General features: G+C 36.3%; 1 protein-coding gene across 1 annotated transcript in view; it reads right to left on the bottom strand.

Annotated features, from left to right (window-relative positions):
* Positions 1-1,568: 1,568 nt before the first annotated feature.
* The window catches only part of LOC111057914 (ribonuclease Z, mitochondrial-like), a 44,690-nt gene continuing 23,636 nt past the window's right edge, over positions 1,569-22,622 (bottom strand). The window contains exons 9-17 of the mRNA XM_039435170.1: positions 19,601-19,877; positions 16,271-16,469; positions 11,742-11,870; positions 11,657-11,666; positions 10,222-10,400; positions 8,339-8,528; positions 5,957-6,183; positions 2,309-2,518; positions 1,569-2,146 (exon numbers count right to left, since the gene is read on the bottom strand). Coding sequence (XP_039291104.1) covers positions 2,360-2,518; positions 5,957-6,183; positions 8,339-8,528; positions 10,222-10,400; positions 11,657-11,666; positions 11,742-11,870; positions 16,271-16,469; positions 19,601-19,877 — 1,370 coding nt within the window. The 3' untranslated portion in view covers positions 1,569-2,146; positions 2,309-2,359. The remainder of the gene's footprint in view (positions 2,147-2,308; positions 2,519-5,956; positions 6,184-8,338; positions 8,529-10,221; positions 10,401-11,656; positions 11,667-11,741; positions 11,871-16,270; positions 16,470-19,600; positions 19,878-22,622) is intronic.

Raw genomic sequence — 22,622 nt, forward strand, 5'->3', positions numbered from 1 at the left:
GGCGGAGCCCCCTGGCTAGACGGATATGGCGAGCGAAGCGAGCCTGACGGCTAGTTTCACTATATTCGCATCCCCGAGACCGCTCAATTTATGAAACTTGTATATGACATGTCTCAATCTTCTACACAGACTATCAATGTGAGCATTCCACTTCAGATGACAGTCGAACATAACGCCTAAATACTGTATTTAATTACATTCACTTTTTCTAACGAGCTGCAACCACAGTCCTCGTGCCTCACCCGTTGATATGCATAATAGGCGCAGTCAGGGGAGTGAATTTTAATACCCGCATGTGACCCTTCCCGGGGGGCTGATCTCACTGAGGGTGAGAAGGCCATGTAAACGCTTTTCTTTGCATTTAGAGTTAATGAATGGTTATCCAGCCATGACTTCACAATAGCCAGACCCGATCCGGCAATCGCTCCACCTGCCTCCAATCTGGTCCGGTGAAAACCAAGGCAGTATCATCGGCAATAGTTATTTGTGCAACTAGTGCGCAAAGTGACAGTTTGCTGCACCGAAAGAAACGTTTACGCCCGAGCCGTAGGCGAGGGCGGAATGGTTTCTTGAGTGCAGCAGAGGAACTTTGCGCACGTATTTCACATTAAGTTTTTCCTACAGCTACCATTGAATATGAAAAGTGGGTAATTATGGGTAAAATTGCCTGAAATCCATCAAATAACTTAGTAGTGTTTGAATGGCGGGGGGGCAGCTGTGTGGTGTGTGCTGTGGTGGCACTGTGCTGTTGCTGTCCTCGTTATAATATCTAATAGTAATAATTAGCGCGTTGTGCTTCGTTGCACGTCTGCTCACTATAGCAGCCACAGCAGTCACTGTTACCAACTTCATTTTGATTTTGCTGCACTTTTGCTCCATATAACCTACTAAGTATTTTGCGTTGCCATGTTGCAAATCTGGAGTGCAGAAAAATTTTTCCCGCACTAGAGCGGAAAAGTGATTCTTTGCGTTCTGTAATCAGTGCAGCAATGGCCACTTTTCAACGTAACTGTAGGAAAAAGATAAAGTAGTACAGTTATTAATATTTATTTTTAAGAGATCATTAATGTATATCAAAAATAATATCGGTGAGAGGACTGTACCCTGGGGAAGGCCAAACCCAGTCAATATCATGAAACTTGTTTTTTCATTTAGAGTGATAATATTAAAATGGTAGTATTTGATTAACATTGGTGTTGCTATCCTTGTCTATCATTCGACAAAGCAGTAGCGCTATCCTTTCCTCCCTCCGCAACGTTGCCAGACTGTTCATAACAATGTAGACATATAATTAATTAACAACATAATTCAATATCAATTATTAAACTTTTTTATTCAATCATTGAAAAATATATTTTCTTGACATTATAATCGATTATCTTGAACGAGAACGAACAGTTGATATTACATCAGATATACCGGTTCCAGCTATCCTCTATAGAAGGCAGTGGAAAGGCAGAGAATAGGCAACGTTGTTCTCCCATCTTTCTTCAGTGCCATTACAACGTCGACCTCACTATAGCACTGTATGGACGATTATAAATGTATGGAATAAAATAAATAAACAATTACCAACATAGCAACAGATTTATTCATGTCTGGTTTTGTATACAATGATCATTTCCAATGTAAACATGTCTGTTATGATTAATCATAACATCATTAATGATAATAATAATATCATTCATGTTTATTATACAATAAATTATCATTAATGATAAATAACTTATGATTCTTGTTTATTGTACATCTCCAATTGTGTTCAGTGTTCATTTCATGTCACTATGTGTCAGTTGCACAAAAGCCGTTTAAGTTCTAATAGTGATTAATTTCACTAGAACCAATAAGAGAAGCTTCCTTCTCCAAAAAAACTTTTTCTGATTTGTTCTCGTGGAATCAATCACGATTAAAATTTAACCGGCTTTTGTGGATAAGCCTTCATCTCGAAAAAGCCTTTTCTGATTGGTTCTCGTGGAGTTAACCACAATTAAAATTTAACCGGCTTTTGTGCAACCGGGCCCATAATCTACAAAACTAGATGTCGGTTGAACAGAAGCCGGTTGAATTTAAACCGTGATTAATTCCACGAAAACCAATCAAAGAAACTGTCTTTTCAATAACGCCTTCTCTGATTGGTTCTCGTGGAATTAATCACGATTAAAATTAACCGGCTTTTGTGCAACCGGGCCTATAATTTACAAAACTAGATGCCGGTTGCACAAAAGCCGGTTAGATATTAACCGTGATTAATTCCACGAAAAAAAATCCGAGAAGCTGTCACGGTTTTTAAATTGAAAAAATTTTCAAAATTAATCACGGTTAAAATTTAACCGGCTTTTGTGCAACCGGGCACCGGTATCTAAGAGCTCAGTCTGTTACTTTCCAAACGATCTTTGGCTCTGAGTTGCTTCATTTCGCGTCGGAAAACTCTAAGATTCATCTCTTCCATGTGTTCAGCGAAAATCAGCTTCAGTGCCGGATAGAAGAGTGGAAGTTTTGCTAGATCAGTCAGTCGCACCTGGAAAATTGAGAAAAATTGTGAAGTTTTACTGGAAACGTCAAATTCCAACTAATCTTCTATAACTAGTAGTACTGTGAACAATAGACGTCACGCAGTTATAAACCGCAGCCTCCTCTTATACTGCCCATCAGAGTAAATCCTGTCTGTATGTCGTGTCGGCGAAATATCGGTGTGAAAACGGCTAATGGCTGTTAGGGTTGGTGTATCAAAAATGCTAACATCAAAAGCTAATCTCCTTCAAGACATACTGGCAACAGGATAGCCCGAGTTCAAAGCAGAGAAAGAATGTTTGTAAAGAACTTGTTTGTAAGAATGGAAACTTGTCGAATGGTAGATGGGTTAAACAAGGAGTACCTCAAGGTTCCATTCTTGGACCAATTTTATTCAATGTCTACATTAATGACCTACCATGTTATTGATAGCATCCATATTGATGGCTACCTTTTTGCTGACGACTTAAAAATTAATTGTCAGTCCAAAATTGAGCTGGTAAGAGAGACGAACTCAAGTGATTTAATTATAAATGACTGGTGTGCAGCAAACAATCTATCACTTAATAAGAGTAAAACCGCTGATATTAGTTTTAGATTCACTAGGGAGTTAAGGGAGCATTCCCTTAAATTCTTGGGTATCTATTTAGATGAGAACTTGTCTTGGGACGCGCATTTAGATTACTTATCTGGTAGATTAGCAAAAGGTTCCTACATGATTCGCAGACTTAGTGTGACAGTGCATACATCCATCCTGCTTAATGTATATTTTGCTCATTTTCAAAGTCTCCTCACTTATGGTGTTATTTTTTGGGGGAATAGTGTAAAAGCGAAATCTATTTTTGTTCTACAAAAAAAGGTTGTAAGGATAATCAGCAATGTTCCATTTAATACACATTGTAAACCTCTCTTTATAAATTTAAAAATTTTGTCACTACCCTCATTGTATGTTTTATATGTTGTTTGTTATGTGCATAGTAATTTGGAAAAGTATAATATAAACAGTAATTTTCACAATTTTAACACAAGAAATAAACACAAACTTAGAATTGCGCAGTACACTCACACAAAATCTCAAAAAAATGTTCACTTCATGTCTGTAAAATTATATAACTCTACTCCAGATAATTACAAATTGCTGCCTCCAAATAAATTTAAGAGCATGATAGAAGAAATATTAATAAAGAAATGTTTGTATTCTGTTGATGAATATTTCGAAATAGATTGGAGACAATGAAAAATGTTTCATAATTCAATGAGGTTGCTTGAGATTGTATTGACAAATCTGATGTTCTTGAATGTTATCTTGTATTTTACGATTGTTTTGACTAGCTAGGCTATTAGGAATTTGACGTCTTTATTTCTTTTGTATAACTGACTTTCTTTTAACTTATATGACGTTTGTTTTTAACATTATTGTAATGTTTTACAAAAATAAAGAATGATTTGATTTGATTGGAAACAAAACTAAGATATTTATAGGCTCAGATATAATATGCTCAGATCAGAGAAGATGATATGCTCAATTCAGATCTGTTTAAGAGGCATGTAATATAGTCTACACAGCAGCTGATTTTTTACCAAGTTACATTGAGATATGCAATGTAATTCCATTGATGCAATGGATAATATATAGCATAATATATATAATGATAATCTATTTGAAGAAATTAAGTGACATGTCGTGGATAATCCATGATATAAAAGAAAGAATTGGCTTACACACGTAGGGGATAGGAAATTCACGAATGACGCATCATCACGTCTCAACTACTCAACTGATTAACTTGAAATTTTGCTCATAGATTCTCAATTTACCGAGGGTGGTTATAGACCTATTTTGAATACTTCAAGATTTCAGTAGGTCGAGTTTCAGTTTGTCAAGTTTTAAATTAGACACTTGTCTAATATAAGTTACCTGCAAGTAAATAATAAAAGTAATCTAATGGCTTTTATTGGTAGGAAGTCCCTGACGGAGGTTCCACCTCGCCTCAATATATCATTTGAGCCTCACAACTGTTATATATTAGCCGTGACCGTCAAATAACGTGCCCATCTGTTAAAATTTCAACTACTGGAAGTAGGGGATAAACATTCAAAAATAATCAAACATTTGAACTGGAATTAGAAGATAAACATTGACAACAGGCATTTTATTCTATTCATTTATGTATCAAACTTATTCTCTATCTGTTGATGTTATTATTATTAAGGATAAATAAACGATTTTGATTTTGATTTTGATTTGATCATAAGCTATCTAGTCCCTATATACTAGACCACTCACTGTCTATAAGAAAATATCTCATTATTATCATTGCTATGCTATTGCAGTGCTATCATAGAGAAACAATAGCGTGAGTAGATATCCCATGGTATAGGGCGTTTATGTCACAACTTTTACTGTTATCTCAAGCCGATTACTGTCGATTATTTTCGATGTTTACTGTTTTGACCGGTAAGAGTGTATGAACGGCACAATATGAGAGACTACCAGCGTCATAAAGCTTCACAGGAAAGAACTACGTGGACTATCAGCTTGAGATAACAGTAAAAGTTGCGACATAAACGCCCTATACCATGGGATATCTACTCACGCTATTGTTTCTCTATGGTGCTATTCTCTCATCCTTTATATATTTCTCAACTTACATAGTACAATATGGCATTAGAAGCTAGTTTTTGTAACTGATCCAGCCACAAAAAATTCAGGTTCCATTTCGGGGGGGATACATCCCCATATCCCCCTGGATACGCCACTGCCCTTGAAGCTTGACGCTTTAGATTCACTTTGAATCAGACGCTTACTGTGGGTATCATGAAGGCTCTGACCACGCCACACCCACTACCTCCGTAAACAAAGCCGTAGTGCATTCGAGTGACGTCAGGACAGGTAGGGCTCCTACACCAATAGAAACACTAGCTGATATAGATCAGCTGAAATCTACAAATTTGTATTGGTGTAGGAGTCCTACCTGTGCTGACGTCACACGAATGCACTGCGGCTTTGTTTACGGAGTTAGTGCCACACCCCGCTCCGCTCCGCCTTCAGTGTGTCTGTACCCTAATTTGAAATTAGGGTAAAAAATTGAAATTAACGTTCTGGTAGAGAGTTAGTGGGGAGGATATTTTTAATATTCTTTCCGAAGAATGGACATTGATATGTCCAAAGCTCCGCCAATTTATGTAGATGCATAACAATATAATTATTATCTATAGTTATTATATTACAAATTGCGTTTTCATATCATATACAGTTCAATAATTATTTTCTTAGTCTATATCATGTAAATTCATCTATAATTTTGCTGTATTGTAAGCTATTGTATATAAGTGTATAAGCCAGTATATATTGTAATCTACATAAATAAAGTACTCAATCAATCAATCAATCAATCAATACCCTAACCAACACTGCCAGTTCAAAATGAATCACACTACTCACCTTCATGTTATCGAATGCAACACACACACAGCTGTCGTTGAACTTGTCGTCCAAGCGTGGCAGTGTGGCGTAGCGCTGACTGAAGTGAGTCAGAATGGTGTGTTGAGCCCCCATCTGTTGGCCGGCTGCTATCGCTTCGCTGGTCGTCGAATGCATCTTCCGTCTCGCTTCCTCCACCAGGTCGTCTCCCATTGTCGCCTCGTGAATCAGAACTGTCGAGTTTTTACCTGAGGTTCACCAGAAAATTACAATTATAGTTGACATCATAAAAAACATTTAAAATAAGATACAATCAAGATAATGTCGCCTAGATTTGAGATTCATTTTTATTAACCATCAGGTTAAGCACCACCGTCGGCGGTTAGTCGACGGTGGCACAGTTTTGGCCACCCGGCCAAACTGTAAACGGCCAGTACTACAGAGAGGTGGAGACATGGACAATTTTGAGCAAGGATGAGAGAGCACTGAGCTCATTTGAAAGAAAAATGTTCAGAAGGATTTGGGGACCAAAATGGGATGATGGAAATTGGAGAGCCAGGCATAATAGTGAGATTGATGAAGCCATTGGGCAAGAAAACATTGTACGGTCCATAAAGGCAAAACGTATAGAATGGCTGGGTCATGTGGCAAGGATGGGTGAAGAGAGAGTCCCATTGAAAATGATGGATGAGATGATGATGGGGACAAGGAGAAGAGGAAGACCAAGGAGGAGATGGCTGAATGACGTCCTGGACGATCTTCGGGTGCTAGGAGTGGCAGACTGGCGACGAAGAGCCCAGGAGAGAGAAGTTTGGAGGCATTATGTAGAGAAGGCCAAAGTCCACCCAGAACTGTAGAGCCACATAAAGTAAAGTAAGTAAGTACTACAGAGAGGTGCTCCGTCGACTAACCGCCCGGGTTCATCGAATCCGTCCGGGGATTGCCGATCCGTGGATCCTCCATCACGACAATGCTCCGTCGCACACCTGCCTGCTCGTCACCGAGCAGTTGACCAAACAGTCGAGGGTAACGTTGCCACATCCTCCTTACAGCCCGTTTATGGCACCACCGGGCATATTTCTGTTCCCCAAGATCAAGAGACAACTCAAGGGGACGCGGTTCGGGACTCTGGAAAACGTTCAACGTGCTGCCACGAGGGCTCTAGACAGCATAGAGGTTGCCGACTTCCTGGGAGCGTTCAGGGATTGGAAAATCCGGTATCAGCGTGTTATCGACTCCAATACACAGAAAAAACTAAACAAGTAGAGGACACATTAAAAGATTTTTTTGTAACTAACTATTGTATGTAATATTGTAATTTATCTAATATTTTGTGTAATTGATGCTGTAGTTTTAGTTTTTTTGGAAATAAACATTTATTTATTTTATTTATTTATTTAATAGGGACTACTTTGAAGATATCTGATGAAAAATTGTACATATTTTGCCAATAAAAAATTTCCTGAGGTCAGTCCGGTTACTTATTGCACAGACCCTGTATATCATATGGAATACAAATTCAAACATGAACTGAGTTTGTTAACATTACAAGCAGATGACATCAGATACTTGTGGATGAGAAAACTGCGTGAGGTCTACTGTTCACAGGACTACTAGTAACTATTATTTAACGAAAATCCTAAATAAATGCTGCAAATTACCCCGAAGACTTCTGCTACTGCAGACATTGACAACAGGGTTAACAGCTAGATGGAAATTCGATGACCTTTCGGTTAACCCTGTTGTCAATGTCTGCAGTAGCAGAAGTCTTCGGGGTGATTTGCAGCATTTATTTAGGATTTTCGTTAAATAATAGTTATATATTAATTAGCATTTGAAAAAATGCATTCTCTATTTAATTCCATCTATAACTGGTTGGCCGCTATGGCTTCGTATAAAATGAGCGCTGCTATCCAGAGATTGTCAGTTTGGTGTAAGGGTAAGCATTCCTGACTAGCAATTGGGAGGTACCGGGTTCGATTCCCGGGCTGGCAACTAATTTTTGGATAGTAGTTCTCATCGAATTTCCATCTAGCTGTTAACCCTGTTGTCAATGTCTGCAGTAGCAGAAGTCTTCGGGGTGATTTGCAGCATTTATTTAAGATTTTCGTTAAATAATAGTTATATATTAATTAGCATTTGAAAAAATACATTCTCTATTTAATTCCATCTATAATTTTATTTCCATATATAATTTTTTATTGGCAAAATATGTACAATTTTTCTTTAGGAATCTTCAAAGTAGTCCCACTTTGAAGATTCCTAAAGAAAAATTGTACATATTTTGCCAATAAAAAGTTTCCTGAGGTCAGTTCGGTTACTTATTATACAGATCCTGTACAATTATACAGTCTTACTATTTCTTAAGAAATGAATAATACTTTCAATTCAATTCATATTTACCTAGCTCAACGAGATTAGTGGAGAACATCGTATCTCCCGAATATGTGATCTTCCAGCCCGACTTGTGTTTAATGGCGATTCCAAATGCATTGGGACAATGTTTAACCATAGCAGTCTTCACTGATTCCATTTCCAAACATTCCAACAGTCGACTTTTCACAGAGGGAGACAGTGTGAAGTCGTTGTACAACTGAAAAGCACAACATTAAAATGATAATTATCAATTATACAGAGTGTTCTAAAAAAAAGTTGCTCATACGTCAGGGCGTGATTCCTCTCATCGGAAGAAGAAAACAAAGTTCCAATTAACATAGGTCCGAGAATGCTTAGTTACCAAGTTATACAGGGTGGAAGATTTCAGTTCCCCTACCGAAACGAAGCCCTACGGGTATTTGTTGGCTGTTAATTAAGATGCACAATTTGGCATACTTTATGTAAAATGAACTGAAAAATTGGATAAAACTGTTTCCAGACCTGTAGCTACAGTAATTTTAAAGATATGTGACGAAATACGCGAAAATTGGTCCCGAAAAACAAGTTCTTCTAAGGTTTGATGTAGATTTACTATGTAAAATAATGTACAATAGACACAAAATATTTTTCCTACAGGTACCTTGGGAAGTGGCCATTGCTGCACTGATTACAGAACGCAAAGAATCACTTTTCCGCTCTAGTGCGCAAAGTATTACTTTGCGCACTCTTAATACTAAGGCCCGGTTGCACAGCAGCCGGTTAAATTTTTAGAAATTAAGATTTATTCAAATTTTCAAATTAATTGGATTAATTTAAATTTTTAATTTGAATGAATTATCGATTATTAATTTTCAATTGGATTATCAAGTTTAAAATAAATTAAAGTTGTTATTAATTTATACAGACAAACATTTGATGGATTTCAGCCATCATTTTACCCATCATCAACCACTTCTCATATTCAATGGTAACTGTAAGGAAAAATTTAATGTGAAATACGTGCGCAAAGTTCGTTTGCTGCACTCAAGAAACAATTCCGTAAACGTTTCTTTCGGTGCAGCAAACTGTCACTTTGCGCACTAGTTGCACAAATAACTATTTCTACAGAGCTTGTAGAAAATTTAATCTCGAGGAGAAAGATGCGGAATAAGTAAAATAGAAAAACGCAACGTTGAAAAAATAATCCTTAATTTATTACATACACAACGCATGAAAAATAGAGAGCTAAACAGATTTTGTATATTTTTCATGTGTTTTGTATGTAATTTTATGTTTTTTCATTAGTTTTTTCATTTTTCAGTGGACTCGCTTACCTTTATTTTGAGTACCTATTCCTCTGTTTTCTTCCTTCCCCCCATTTCTCCCTTCCTTTTTTTCCTCATTACTTCTCTTCTCTTCTTTGCCTGCCTATTACATGGGAAACCATAGTTGGCTAGGTACCTTCCTCTCTTTTTTTCTCTTCTCCAACACACCCAATCACTAAGCCCATTGTTTTTTATATTTGTAACATTTTATTGTGTTTTATTTGTTTCGTAAATCTTTGTAATTTTGTTTTGTCTTGTTTTGTGTGTGTTTTTAATAAATTGAAATTGAAAATTGAAATTGAATTAGGGATTATTTTTTGAGATTGCGTTCGTCTATTATAGACTTATTCTACATCTTTCTCTTCAAAATTAAATGTGTTTATTGTACATTTAAAATAGTAAATCTACTTCAAACCTTGAAGGAACATGATCGTTTTTCGGGACCAATTTTCGCGTATTTCGTCACATATCATGAAAATTACTGTAGCTACAGGTCTTTTCAATTGTGAAAAATAATCAACTGTAAATTATCTGTCAAGAAAATATATTTTCCATTAATAAATGACGAGAATTTTCGAAAACGGGGATGAATTGATTGACACTTACCAAATCCGAATTAGGTACCAACTCAACTCCATCCATGACACGTTCGAAATGAGCATCATAATGATCCAGCCATGACCTTATCTGTCGAGGTGCAACCAAAAACAGCTTCTGCGCATGCGTTGTAGAATCCTGTTGCCAAAATAAAAACAAAAATGTTACAACTCCTGCTATTTCACACCCTGTTATTACAATACTTAACATTTATAACAATATCTACCCCTCTATTACACCCTGTTAAATTCAATAGCAAAGATTATTCAATTCAAAAACATTTTATTTGTTGAAAAACACGGATTAAGAGCACGGATCTGATAACAAATATCATTTTTCTACAACTGCGCGTAAAAAAAGAATTTACATACTCAATTCTCCTCGTAAAACAGCCTATTTCTAAGGAGAATCTACTTTTTCGCTCGCTAACCATCCGCGCATGCGCAGTAGATTTTCTTTTTCGCTTGCAAATCATTCGCGCATGCGCAGAAGAGTTTCTTTACGCTCGCTAATCAGCTGATGGTAAGCAGCTCGCCAAAAGGTCAGATCTTAACCTAAAAAGTCGGTAATTGTAACTCCACCGATGTAAGTAATTTAACAGGTTTGGGCAGTTGTAGAAAAATTTTTGTATGTAATTCGCGCGTAATGCTTCTTTATCCCTCTTGCAAAATTATCACGCTCCGCTTCGCGTCGCATGATAACTGTTTTGCGCAAGCGATAAAGTCGCGCATTACGCTCTTAATACATATAGCTATTCCTCCAGCTACTGTCTAAAGAGCCTACTTTACTCTCTGAAACATAATACTAAAGTGTCACTTTTTCGCTCTCGGTAGAAAAAAAAACAGAAAAACATGGGAAGCATCTCTATTTTAAAAACTTACATTTGAAATAGGTTAGAAGGTCTGAGCTCAGATGAGGAAGCATATAGAGAAGTCATTAAAACAACTAAATTAAATACCTCAACCAGACATTTGATCAATATATGTTTCATGCTAAATTATTACAAACTTCATATCAGTATACTATAAAAATGTATAACTATTTTTATTTATATTCCATGCTATTCAAAATACCAACCAAAGAATAATCCTCATTAACTAACCAAATTTGAAACGGGAACTTCATCATAGTGTTGTAGTAATTATCCGCCATTTTTTCCGCCATCTTGAATTGAATTTTATTGAATTTCCTACTGTCGGATCCTCATGGTATATGGACCTTAAGTTTACAATTTCAAGTCAATCGGTTAATTAGGAATGGAGTTATCGTGTTCACAGACATACACACATACACACACATAGACCAACACCCAAAAATAATGTTTTTGGACTCAGGGGTCCTTGAAACGTATAGAAAACTTGAAATCGGGGTACCTTAATTTTTTTTGGAAAGCAATACTTTCCTTACCTATGGTAGTAGGGCAAGGAAAGTAAAAATAATCAACTGTAAATTATCTGTCAAGAAAATATATTTTCCATTAATAAATAACGAGAATTTTCGAAAACAGGGATGAATTGATTGACACTTACCAAATCCGAATTAGGTACCAACTCAACTCCATCCATCACACGTTCAAAATGAGCATCATAATGATCCAGCCATGACATTATCTGTCGAGGTGCAACCAAAAACAGCTTCTGCGCATGCGTTGTAGAATCCTGTTGCCAAAAGAAAAACAAAAATGTTACAACTCCTGCTATTTCACACCCTGTTATTACAATACTTAACATTTATAACAATGTCTACCCCTCTATTACACCCTGTTAAATTCAATAGCAAAGATTATTCAATTCAAAAACGTTTTATTCGTTGAAAAACACGGATTAAGAGCACGGATCTGATAACAAATATCATTTTTCTACAACTGCGCGTAAAAAAAGAATTTACATACTCAATTCTCCTCGTAAAACAGCCTATTTCTAAGGAGAATCTACTTTTTCGCTCGCTAACCATCCGCGCATGCGCAGTAGATTTTCTTTTTCGCTTGCAAATCATTCGCGCATGCGCAGAAGAGTTTCTTTACGCTCGCTAATCAGCTGATGGTAAGCAGCTCGCCAAAAGGTCAGATCTTAACCTAAAAAGTCGGTAATTGTAACTCCACCGATGTAAGTAATTTAACAGGTTTGGGCAGTTGTAGAAAAATTTTGTATGTAATTCGCGCGTAATGCTTCTTTATCCCTCTTGCAAAATTATCACGCTCCGTTTCGCGTCGCATGATAACTGTTTTGCGCAAGCGATAAAGTCGCGCATTACGCTCTTAATACATATAGCTATTCCTCCAGCTACTGTCTAAAGAGCCTACTTTACTCCCTGAAACATAATACTAAAGTGTCACTTTTTCGCTCTCGGTAGAAAAAAAAAAACAGAAAAACATGGGAAGCATCTCTATTTTAAAAGCTTACATTTGAAATAGGTAGAAGGTCTGAGCTCAGATGAGGAAGCATATAGAGAAGTCATTAAAACAACTAAATTAAATACCTCAACCAGACATTTGATCAATATATGAAATATATGTTTCATGCTAAAATTATTACAAACTTCATATCAGTATACTATAAAAATGTATAAATATTTTCTTTATATCCCATGCTATTCAAAATACCAACCAACGAATAATCATCATTAACTAATCAAATTTGAAACGGGAACTTCATCATAGTGTTGTAGTCGAGTCGGCGGCCATTGTTGTTCAACTTTTGCCGACAGATAGCACTGTCGGCGGTGAACTGTGTCAAGGTCTGTCTATAAATACGGGTCATGACACAATCCCGTGATGCATTGCAAAATCGCCATTTTATGGGGTCTTAGTTCACCAATTTTAAAATGTTTCACCTGTTATCATTATGGATTGAACAACATGATGTGTTATTTTGTAATATTGTTCAAGGGATATTGCTTGGCTTTGAATTGTAAAATAAATTGTTCCGACAGAATAGTAATATTTAGATTCCAACTAGGAACTGAATTGTTGATTTTTAGATTTAATTGATCGGGAACTTAAAACTCTTTTTGAAGTTGGCCCCGCATATTTCTGTCTTGTCCCAATGCCTTATGAATCATAATCCTTGAGTTACAAGAATAAGAACGATTTTTAATGATAAATAAATGAATAATTGAAGCATTTATTATTGAAATTTCATTATTTAAAAATTGAAAACCTGAATTCACATATTATCTGAACTAGAATATTGTTTTTAAAATGCATAATTTTTTTACGAGCAAATTAAATTGGATTGGGGTTTCAAATGTACCGCCATAAAGATCCCATAAAATGGCCGCTCCATAAGGAACATGAGTGTCATGACCTGCATTTATAGACCTTGTACCAAACTGACCGTGGCAGTCTACCACTCACTCATAATGTCACACATCCGCTATGCCATTATTGTGTGGGGTGGGTCCTGCCAGAATTTGGAGAGAGTGTTTAAGCTCGAAAAAATGGCTGTGAGGGCAATATTACAAGTATTATAACTACAGAGTCCTGTAGAGATCACTTTAAAGAACTAGACAAACTAACTGTTCCCTCTATTTATATATATGAGGTTATAATGCCTGTTAAAAGAAAGACTATGTCTAGAAATATGCTGATACACATAGATACAATACAAGAAATAGAGGAGACTATGCTTCACTGTATCATAGAACAGCTCTTTTTGAAAAATCCAACATAAATGGGCCTTAAATTTATTGACCGAGCGAAGTGAGGTCTAAGATTCAAGTCGACGATTTGGCATTTCTCTTAATGTTTAAATGTTTAAATGTTCAAATGTTTAAATGTTTATATGTTTATATGTTGCGCATTTACAGCAAAACGCGGTAATAGATTTTCATGAAATTTGACAGGTATGTTCCTTTTTTAGATGCGCGTCGACGTATATACAAGGTTTTTGGAAATTTTGCATTTAAAGGATAATAAAAAAAGGAAAAAGGAGCCTCCTTCATACGCCAATATTAGAGTAAAAATCAGACTATAGAGTTATTCATCATAAATCAGCTGTCTTGTGGACTATAATACTACCCGTTCAAAAACATCGAACTTGAAAATGTATCTTTCCATTAACATTAGTACACAGTTGACTATAATACTACCTGTTCAAAAACATAGAACATCTTGAAAATGTAATATCTTTCCATCAACGTTGTAGACAGTTGCAGCCAGAGTTGCACCATTTCTCTTAATGTTTAAATGCTTATATGTTGCGCATTTACGGCAAAACGCGGTAATAGATTTTCATGAAATTTGACAAGTATGTTCCTTTTTTAGTTGCGCGTCGACGTATATACAAGGTTTTTGAAAATTTTGCATTTCAAGGATAATATAAAAGGAAAAAGGAGCCTCCTTCATACGCCAATATTAGAGTACTGTAAAGATCAGACTATAGAATTATTCATCATAAATCAGCTGACAAGTGATTACACAAATGTGTGGAGAAGCCAGTCTATTGCTTTATTTCCATAAGGTCTATAGTTTCAATCAGGTACTTGTGGATGAGAATACTGCGTGAGGTCTACTGTTCAGAGGACTACTAGTTAGAAAGCTGTCAAATAATTTGAAAAATTGTGATGATGTCCATGTTTTTGAGAAGGAGTTGAAGAGCTTATTGATGGTTGGAGTGTTCTATACCACGGCTGAGTTTGTGTGTAGAGAGGGTTCCTTTGTGTAATTTCTTCTCCTTTTTTGTGTTATCGTATGAGTGTTATAAATTCTGACAATTCCTATACTCTGATAAGGCCCGCCGCAAAGTAGACCCACGCTAATCCAGGAAAAGCAGCCCACGCCGTGGGATGTTTTGTAAACCATTGCCAGGCTTCTCCAGACCTCTGTGTAATGCATGCAATGAATAATCCACTTGTCAGCTGATTGATTATGAATAATTCTATAGCAATGGTTTACAAAACAAGCCACGGCGTGGGTTGCTTTTCGTGGATTAGCGTGAGTCTACTTTGCGACGGGCCTTAAGAGTATGTAGGAAACTATTGAAAAAAATCTGATGTGGTACACTCACACAACTTTCCTTGCTCATTGATCTATAAGCCTCATTAACGAGGATAATTTAGGGGAATAACATTATGCCGATTGGCGGCTAAATAATTGAAACTACGATTATACTATTGTTATTGTGTTCAGAGTACATTTTCCTTTGTTTGAATTATGAAATTTGAGGATTTTTATTTAAAGTTGTCAAAACAGCTGTTCTACAAATAAAATATCGTCATGAGTTCTTTTGAATAAACTGCTCTACCTACCTACCTCACGCACGAGGAGGTTACAAAGTAAATTTCTCAAGGATGGGCTGGACCCCCTGTTAATTTCTCAGGGAGGAGACTCATGCCAGTTAATAGAGCTGATATATAACTATACAGGGTATGAATTTGAAAAAATCGGTCAAGTCATTTTTGAGAAAATCGTAATAGAAATTTAACAAAATTCATTCTTCTCAGGAATATTACGGAGCTCCTGCAATTTCCCCAGAAATGAGACCCATGTCAGTTGATAGGGCTTCTAAATAGCTATCTAGGGTATAAATTTGAAGAAAATCGTTAAAGCCGTTTTCGAGAAAACCGTGAAAAACATGTTCTTTTATCCATTATCCGCCATTTTGAATTGAATTTTATTGAATTTCTTATTGTCGGATCCTCATGGTATAAGGACCTTGAGTTTAAAATTTCATGTCAATCGGTTAATTAGGAATGAGGTTATGGTGTTCACAGACACACACACACACAGACCAACACCCAAAAATCATGTTTTTGGACTCAGGGGACCTTGAAACGTATAGAAAACATGAAATTAGGGTACCTTAAATTTGTTTGGAAAGCAATACTTGCCTTACCTATGGTAATAGGGCAATGAAAGTAACAAACAAACAAACTGAACCAAGGTAATTAATTTTCTCCGAATGTGTTAACACTCCCACAAGAAACAACGTTATTCATTTTCAATGAATGTATGAACACTCCCATACCAATTAACGTAATTCATTTTCAGCAAATGTGTGAACACTCCCATAACAAACAATGAACATTATTTTCTTGGAACATTTTTTTTCAGATTTACCTCCTGCGCAGCAGACTTCTGCGCATTGCGCCACGCTTTGAGCAGACCGATCAATCCAATATGGTGGTCGGCGTGCAAATGAGATACGTACACCGCACGTAGCGAGCCTAACACGTGTTGCACGCGTGACGTACCATGGAAACGTACCAGCTGACCCAACGTACCTTCTCCACAGTCTAGCAGCATACAGCAATCGGCACTAGAGAAAAAGAGAAGAAATATATGATTAGATTAGGATTACTCATCTCTAGTGAGGTCCACGTTATAATGGCAGTGTTTGATTAGCAATGGTATTGCTATCCTTGTCTATCATTCAACAAAGCGGATAGCGCTATCTCTTTCTCGCTTTGCTCTGTTGCCAGATAGTCTCTCAACAATGTAGAATTAATAATTACTCAACAAAGTATTCCATCTTATGAGAATTCATTATGAAATTATTGAAAAATATAATTCCTTGCTTAAAAAATATAATTGATTATTATCATAGCCACCTCTAATACAAGGCCGCAGCCTACGATATTGCAACGTCGCAGTGTAGGCCTACAATCTAATACGTGATTGGTGAAAAAGATTTCAAAAAAAAATACCAGCTGATCTTTTTTATAGTTATTATACGAGAATGAATAGTTGATTTTAAATCAATAAACCTGTATCAGCTACCGTCTATAGAAGGCATTGACAAGACAGAGGATCGGCAACGTTGATCTCCTATCTTTCTCCACTGCCATTATAACGTGGACCTCACTATAGATTAGATTGTGAGACATTATGATTGTGATAGGATAAATGGAGGGTTAGTGAGGTTCACGTTATAATGGAAGTATCTGATTAACATTGGTATCCTTGTCTATCATTCGACAAAGCAGATAGCGCTATCATTTTCCAGCTCCGCAACGATACCATTTTTATCAAATTTGATCGAAACGCTGTAGAGAATCGACAACGTTGATCTTGTATCTTCCTCCACTGTCATTATAACGTGGAATTTGAAGCATAAATGACCTATACCATGGGACATTTTCTTATGCTATACTGCGTGCAGTATCACCACGAAATGATACAGTATCACCACATATAACTCTGTATCACCACATATGATACAGTATCAACACAACTTGATACACAACACCATAATTTGATACAAAACTTCCAAACTTGGAATGAATTCCACAAACCATGGGATATCTTTTTATGCTATGTTTTCATTATGCTATCACTATGAATGCTACAGTATCACCACGAAATGATACAGTATAACCACAACTTGATACACAACACCATAATTTGATACAAAACTTCCAAACTTGGAATGAATTCCACAAACCATGGGATATCTTTTTATGCTATCTTTTCTCTATGCCATCATTATGAATTATACAGTATCACCACGAAATGATACAGTATCACCACACATGATACAGTATCAACACAACTTGACACACAACATAATAATTAGATACAAACCTTCCAAACTTGGATTGAAATCCACAAACCATGGGATATCTTTTTATGCAATCTTTTCTCTTTGCTATCACTATGAATGATACAGTATCACCACGAAATGATTAAGTATCACCACGATATGATACAGTATCAACACAACTTGATACACAACACCATAATTTGATACAAAACTTCCAAACTTGGAATGAAATCCACAAACCACGGGATATCTTTTTATGCCATCTTTTTTCTTTGCTATCACTATGAATGCTACAGTATCACCACGAAATGATACAGTATCACCACAAATGATACAGTATCAACACAACTTGATACACAACATCATAATTTGATACAAAAAATAATTCCATAGTTCAGAAGGGCGAACAGGGCGAAATACACACTTTTAAGAGCCATCGAATCCAGAGAAGCCTTTAGGTTTCTGAGAATGAAAATTGCTGAATTAAGTTTGGTTTTCAGGCATTCCAGATGTGGTTTCCATGAAAGATCAGAGTCAATCACCACTCCATGAACGCTTATACTACTTACAGATTCTATATTATTGCCTTCAATTTCCAAGCTACCCCCCTCAGTAGTTCGAAAAGGTATTTCTTTGTTTTTTTCTTAGTTCAGAATTAACATATTATCACTATGAATGATACAGTATCACCACACATGATACAGTATCACCACACATGATACAGTATCACCACACATGATACAGTATCACCACATATGATACAGTATCAACTCAACTTGATACACAACACCATAATTTGATACAAAACTTACAAACTTGGATAGAATTCCACAAACCATGGGATATCTTCTTACTATGTTATATTTTCTCTATGCTATCACTATGAATGATACAGTATCACCACGAAATGATACAGTATCACCACATATGATACAGTATCAACACAACTTGATACTTCTTCATCTTCTGCTAGTGCCTATTCGTTCCGAATATTGGCGATCAGCCTGACTATGGATATCTTATTTACAGCCTTCCTGAAAAGTTCTGTTGTAGTTTTGGAGAACCAGGTACGCAGGTTTTTCAGCCATGATATTCTCCTTCTTCCTGGTCCTCTTCTGCCATAGATCTTTCCTTGGAGAACGGATTTCAGCAGGCCGTATTTTTCTTCATTGCGCATGATCTGGCCGAAATATGCAAGCTTCCTGCTCTTGATGATGTTCATCGCTTCCAAATCCTTATCCATTCGCTCCAATACACCTTTGTTGTTCACTCTGTCCATCCATGAAATCCTAAACACTCTTCTATACAGCCACATCTCAAAAGCCTTGAGTCTTTTTTCAGTTGACTTGGTCAATGTCCATGACTCCATCCCATAGAAGAGTATTGAGAAAATGTAGCAGTGGAGGAGTATGAATTTGATGTGCATATTAAGGTTGTGACTCTTGAACAGTTTTGCCATCTGATTGAATGCAGCCCTCACTTTTTCTATTCTGCATTTTACCTCTTGAGAATGATCCCATTTCTCATTGATCAAGGTTCCCAGATACGTGAACTGTTGCACCCTCTCTATCGATTTGGTGTTAAGCATCAACTCACATCCTCTCACTTCTCCCTTACTTATCACCACAACTTGATACACAACACCATAATTGATACAAAACTTCCAAACTTGGAATAAACTCCACAAACCATGGGATATCTTCTTACTATGTTATATTTTCTCTATGCTATCACTATGAATGCTACAGTATCACCACGAAATGATACAGTATCACCACATATGATACAGTATCAACACAACTTGATACACAACACCACAATTTGATACAAAACTTCCAAACTTGGACTGAAATCCACAAACCATGTGATATCTTCTTATGCTATCTTTTCCCTATTGTAGAACCCACCTGATATTAACCAATATCCCGCTTGTATTCCTAGCCTTGTTAGGTATACAGGACCCGGTGCCCAAGAACACCACACTGGGATACTCCTGGTGGCAAGTACTGGTGTCCAGTTGACCCCGCTTCTCGTCCAACTCAAGTAGCACTTTGTCGATGCCCGGCTCAGTCAATGCCTCCTTCAGATATTCGGCCTTGTCGAACAGTAGCTTGTCTCCAGTGTCCACCTGCTTAGTGGGTCGCAAGTGGACAGTTGTGAAGGTCTTGCTATGGACAACTGCGCCTATAAAGTGAAACAGAATTCATAAATAAATTGAAGAAAAAGTCTGGTGTGGTACACTCACACAACTTTCCTTGCTCATTGAACTGTAAGCCTCATTCTTAAACGAGAATAATTTAGGGGAATAACATAATGACAATTGGCGGCAACATATTTGCAACTACGATCAGACTACTGTATATAATTATCATGTGTATATATAATTGTTTTCAGAGTACTTTTTACTTTCCTTGCCCTATTACCATAGGTAAGGAAAGTATTGCTTTCCGAAAAAAATTAAGGTACCCCAATTTCCATATTTCTATACGTTTCAAGGACCCTGAGTCCAAATAAGTGGTTTTTGGGTTTAGGTCTGTATGTGTGTGTAAGTGTATGTGTGTCTGTGTACACGATATATCATCTCCCAATTAACGGAATGACTTGAAATTTGGAACTTAAGGTCCTTTCACTATAAGGATCCGACACGAACAATTTCGATCAAATGCAATTCAAGATGGCGGCTAAAATGGCGAAAATGTTGTCAAAAACAGGGTTTTCCGGGATTTTCTCGAAAACGGCTCCAACGATTTTGAGCAAATTTATACCTAAAAAAGTCATTGATAAGCTCTATTAACTGCCATTAGTCCCATATCTGTAAAAATTTCAGGAGCTCCGCCCCATCTATGCAAAGTTTGATTTTAGATTCCCAATTATCAGGCTTCAGATACAATTTAAACAAAAAATTCAAAGTGGAAAAGATTGGGCATGAAAATCTCTACAATTAATGTCCAGTAACATTTTCACCTAAAATTGGAAATAAGCTCGAAGTTCGAGAAAATCGTGATAGAAATTTAACAAAATTCATTCTTCTCAGGAATATTACGGAGCTCCTGCAATTTTCCAGAAATGAGACTCATGTCAGTGATAGGGCTTGTGATAGCTATCTAGGGTATAAATTTGAAGAAAATCGTTAAAGCCGTTTTCGAGAAAACCGTGAAAAACATGGTTTTTTAGCCATTATCCGCCATTTTGAATTGAATTTTATTGAATTTCTTATTGTCGGATCCTCATGGTATAAGGACCATAAGTTTAAAATTTCAAGTCAATCGGTTAATTAGGATGGAGTTATCGTGTTAACAGACACACACACACACCCACACACACAGACCAACACCCAAAAATCAGTTTTTGGACTCAGAGGACCTTGAAACGTATAGAAAACATGAAATTGGGGTAACTTAAATTTTTTGGAGAGCAATACTTTCCTTACCTATGGTAATAGGGAAAGGAAAGTAATGAAACGTATAGAAAACATGAAATTAGGGTACCTTAAATTTTTTTGGAGAGCAATACTTTCCTTACCTATAGGGCAAGGAAAGTGAAATGAAAATAAACTATTAATAAAGAGACTACTGCGCCTGAGTAATGAAACAGAAAAATGGAAATAAACTATAAAATAAAACCCTCCCGGCCATAGAACTCCACTCATAATGCCGTCGATATTCTGTCACCTTTTCAATTGAAAGCAGTGGAAATTCAAGAGAAATATTTCAATTAGCATTGAGTTAATTGCTAGTGCATCTAATAATCCAGCTTACACATGATCTGTGATTCGTATGATGAGTCAACATTTAATATAGTGAGGTCCACGTTATAAGACGGTATTTGATTAACAGTGGGTTTGCTATCCTTATCTATCATTCGACAAAGCAGATAGCACACTAAGGGTAGCTACTGACGACGGGACAAGTATGTTGGACATGTGTGAACCACATCTTCGTCATACATGTTGTGCCATCAGCAAAAGGCTTCATTTTTGAGAGGTGTTGTTTATTTTTCTTTGACTGCTCTATTTGAGGTTAAATTATTTTTGTTATCAGCGAAAGGCTTCAAACGACATTTTTTGAGATGTGTTGTTTATTTTTCTTTGCTGCTCTATTTGAGGTTATAGTATATTTCGCACCTAGGGCCGAAAATGGGACTTTTCCGGAAAAACATTTTTGCCCATGGAGAGAACGTTTCGTGTTTCGCCACACAGAAAAATAAACAATATATATATGAGAATAATTGTCTATTATAAGCACTTCCGAAAGCAAAAGTGGAAGGTCATAGCTCTAGCAAATCTGAGGTAATCTGAATATCAAGAATTGTCCAAGTATTTTTATTTTTATTCTGATTTGTCTAAATAACCTAAAAGATTATGTTCAATTATGTAAGAGGTTGAGTTTATACTTTTTATTCTTCCAAATTACAATAAGATGATATTATATAAATGTTTTAATTATTGAATGATAAACACAAATAATGAAAAGTTTTTGATCAGCTGTTTTAGCAACTTGAATTTGGCCAATCTGAATGTCAATGGAAGTTTGGGTTAGAAGTTCTATCCTACTCTGAAAATCGATTTATTTGAATAGTTTATAATATATCTTATCTGTATTTTATTCATCCAAATAAAATGATAGTATATTATTACAGAATACTTATTGAATTCTAGAAGCATAAAATGATTCCGTTTATCCACTATGTTCCGTGATAAACGCTGTACTAGGAGGTTCGAGGTTAGATTCTATTATACTCTGAAAATTTAATTTGAATAGTTTATAATATCTCATTTGTATTTCATTCATCCAAATAAAATGATAGTATCTTATGCAAAAACTTTATTCAATTTCGGCCTCCATATGACGCACGTAAACCAGCTCATTACATCCAAGTGGGGCGAAAAAATTTTACCGGCCTGGTCAGAAAACAATCACTTTCGGCCTC

The sequence above is a fragment of the Nilaparvata lugens genome, chromosome 8 (assembly GCF_014356525.2).
Source record: "Nilaparvata lugens isolate BPH chromosome 8, ASM1435652v1, whole genome shotgun sequence".
Classification (NCBI taxonomy): Eukaryota; Metazoa; Arthropoda; class Insecta; order Hemiptera; family Delphacidae; genus Nilaparvata; species Nilaparvata lugens.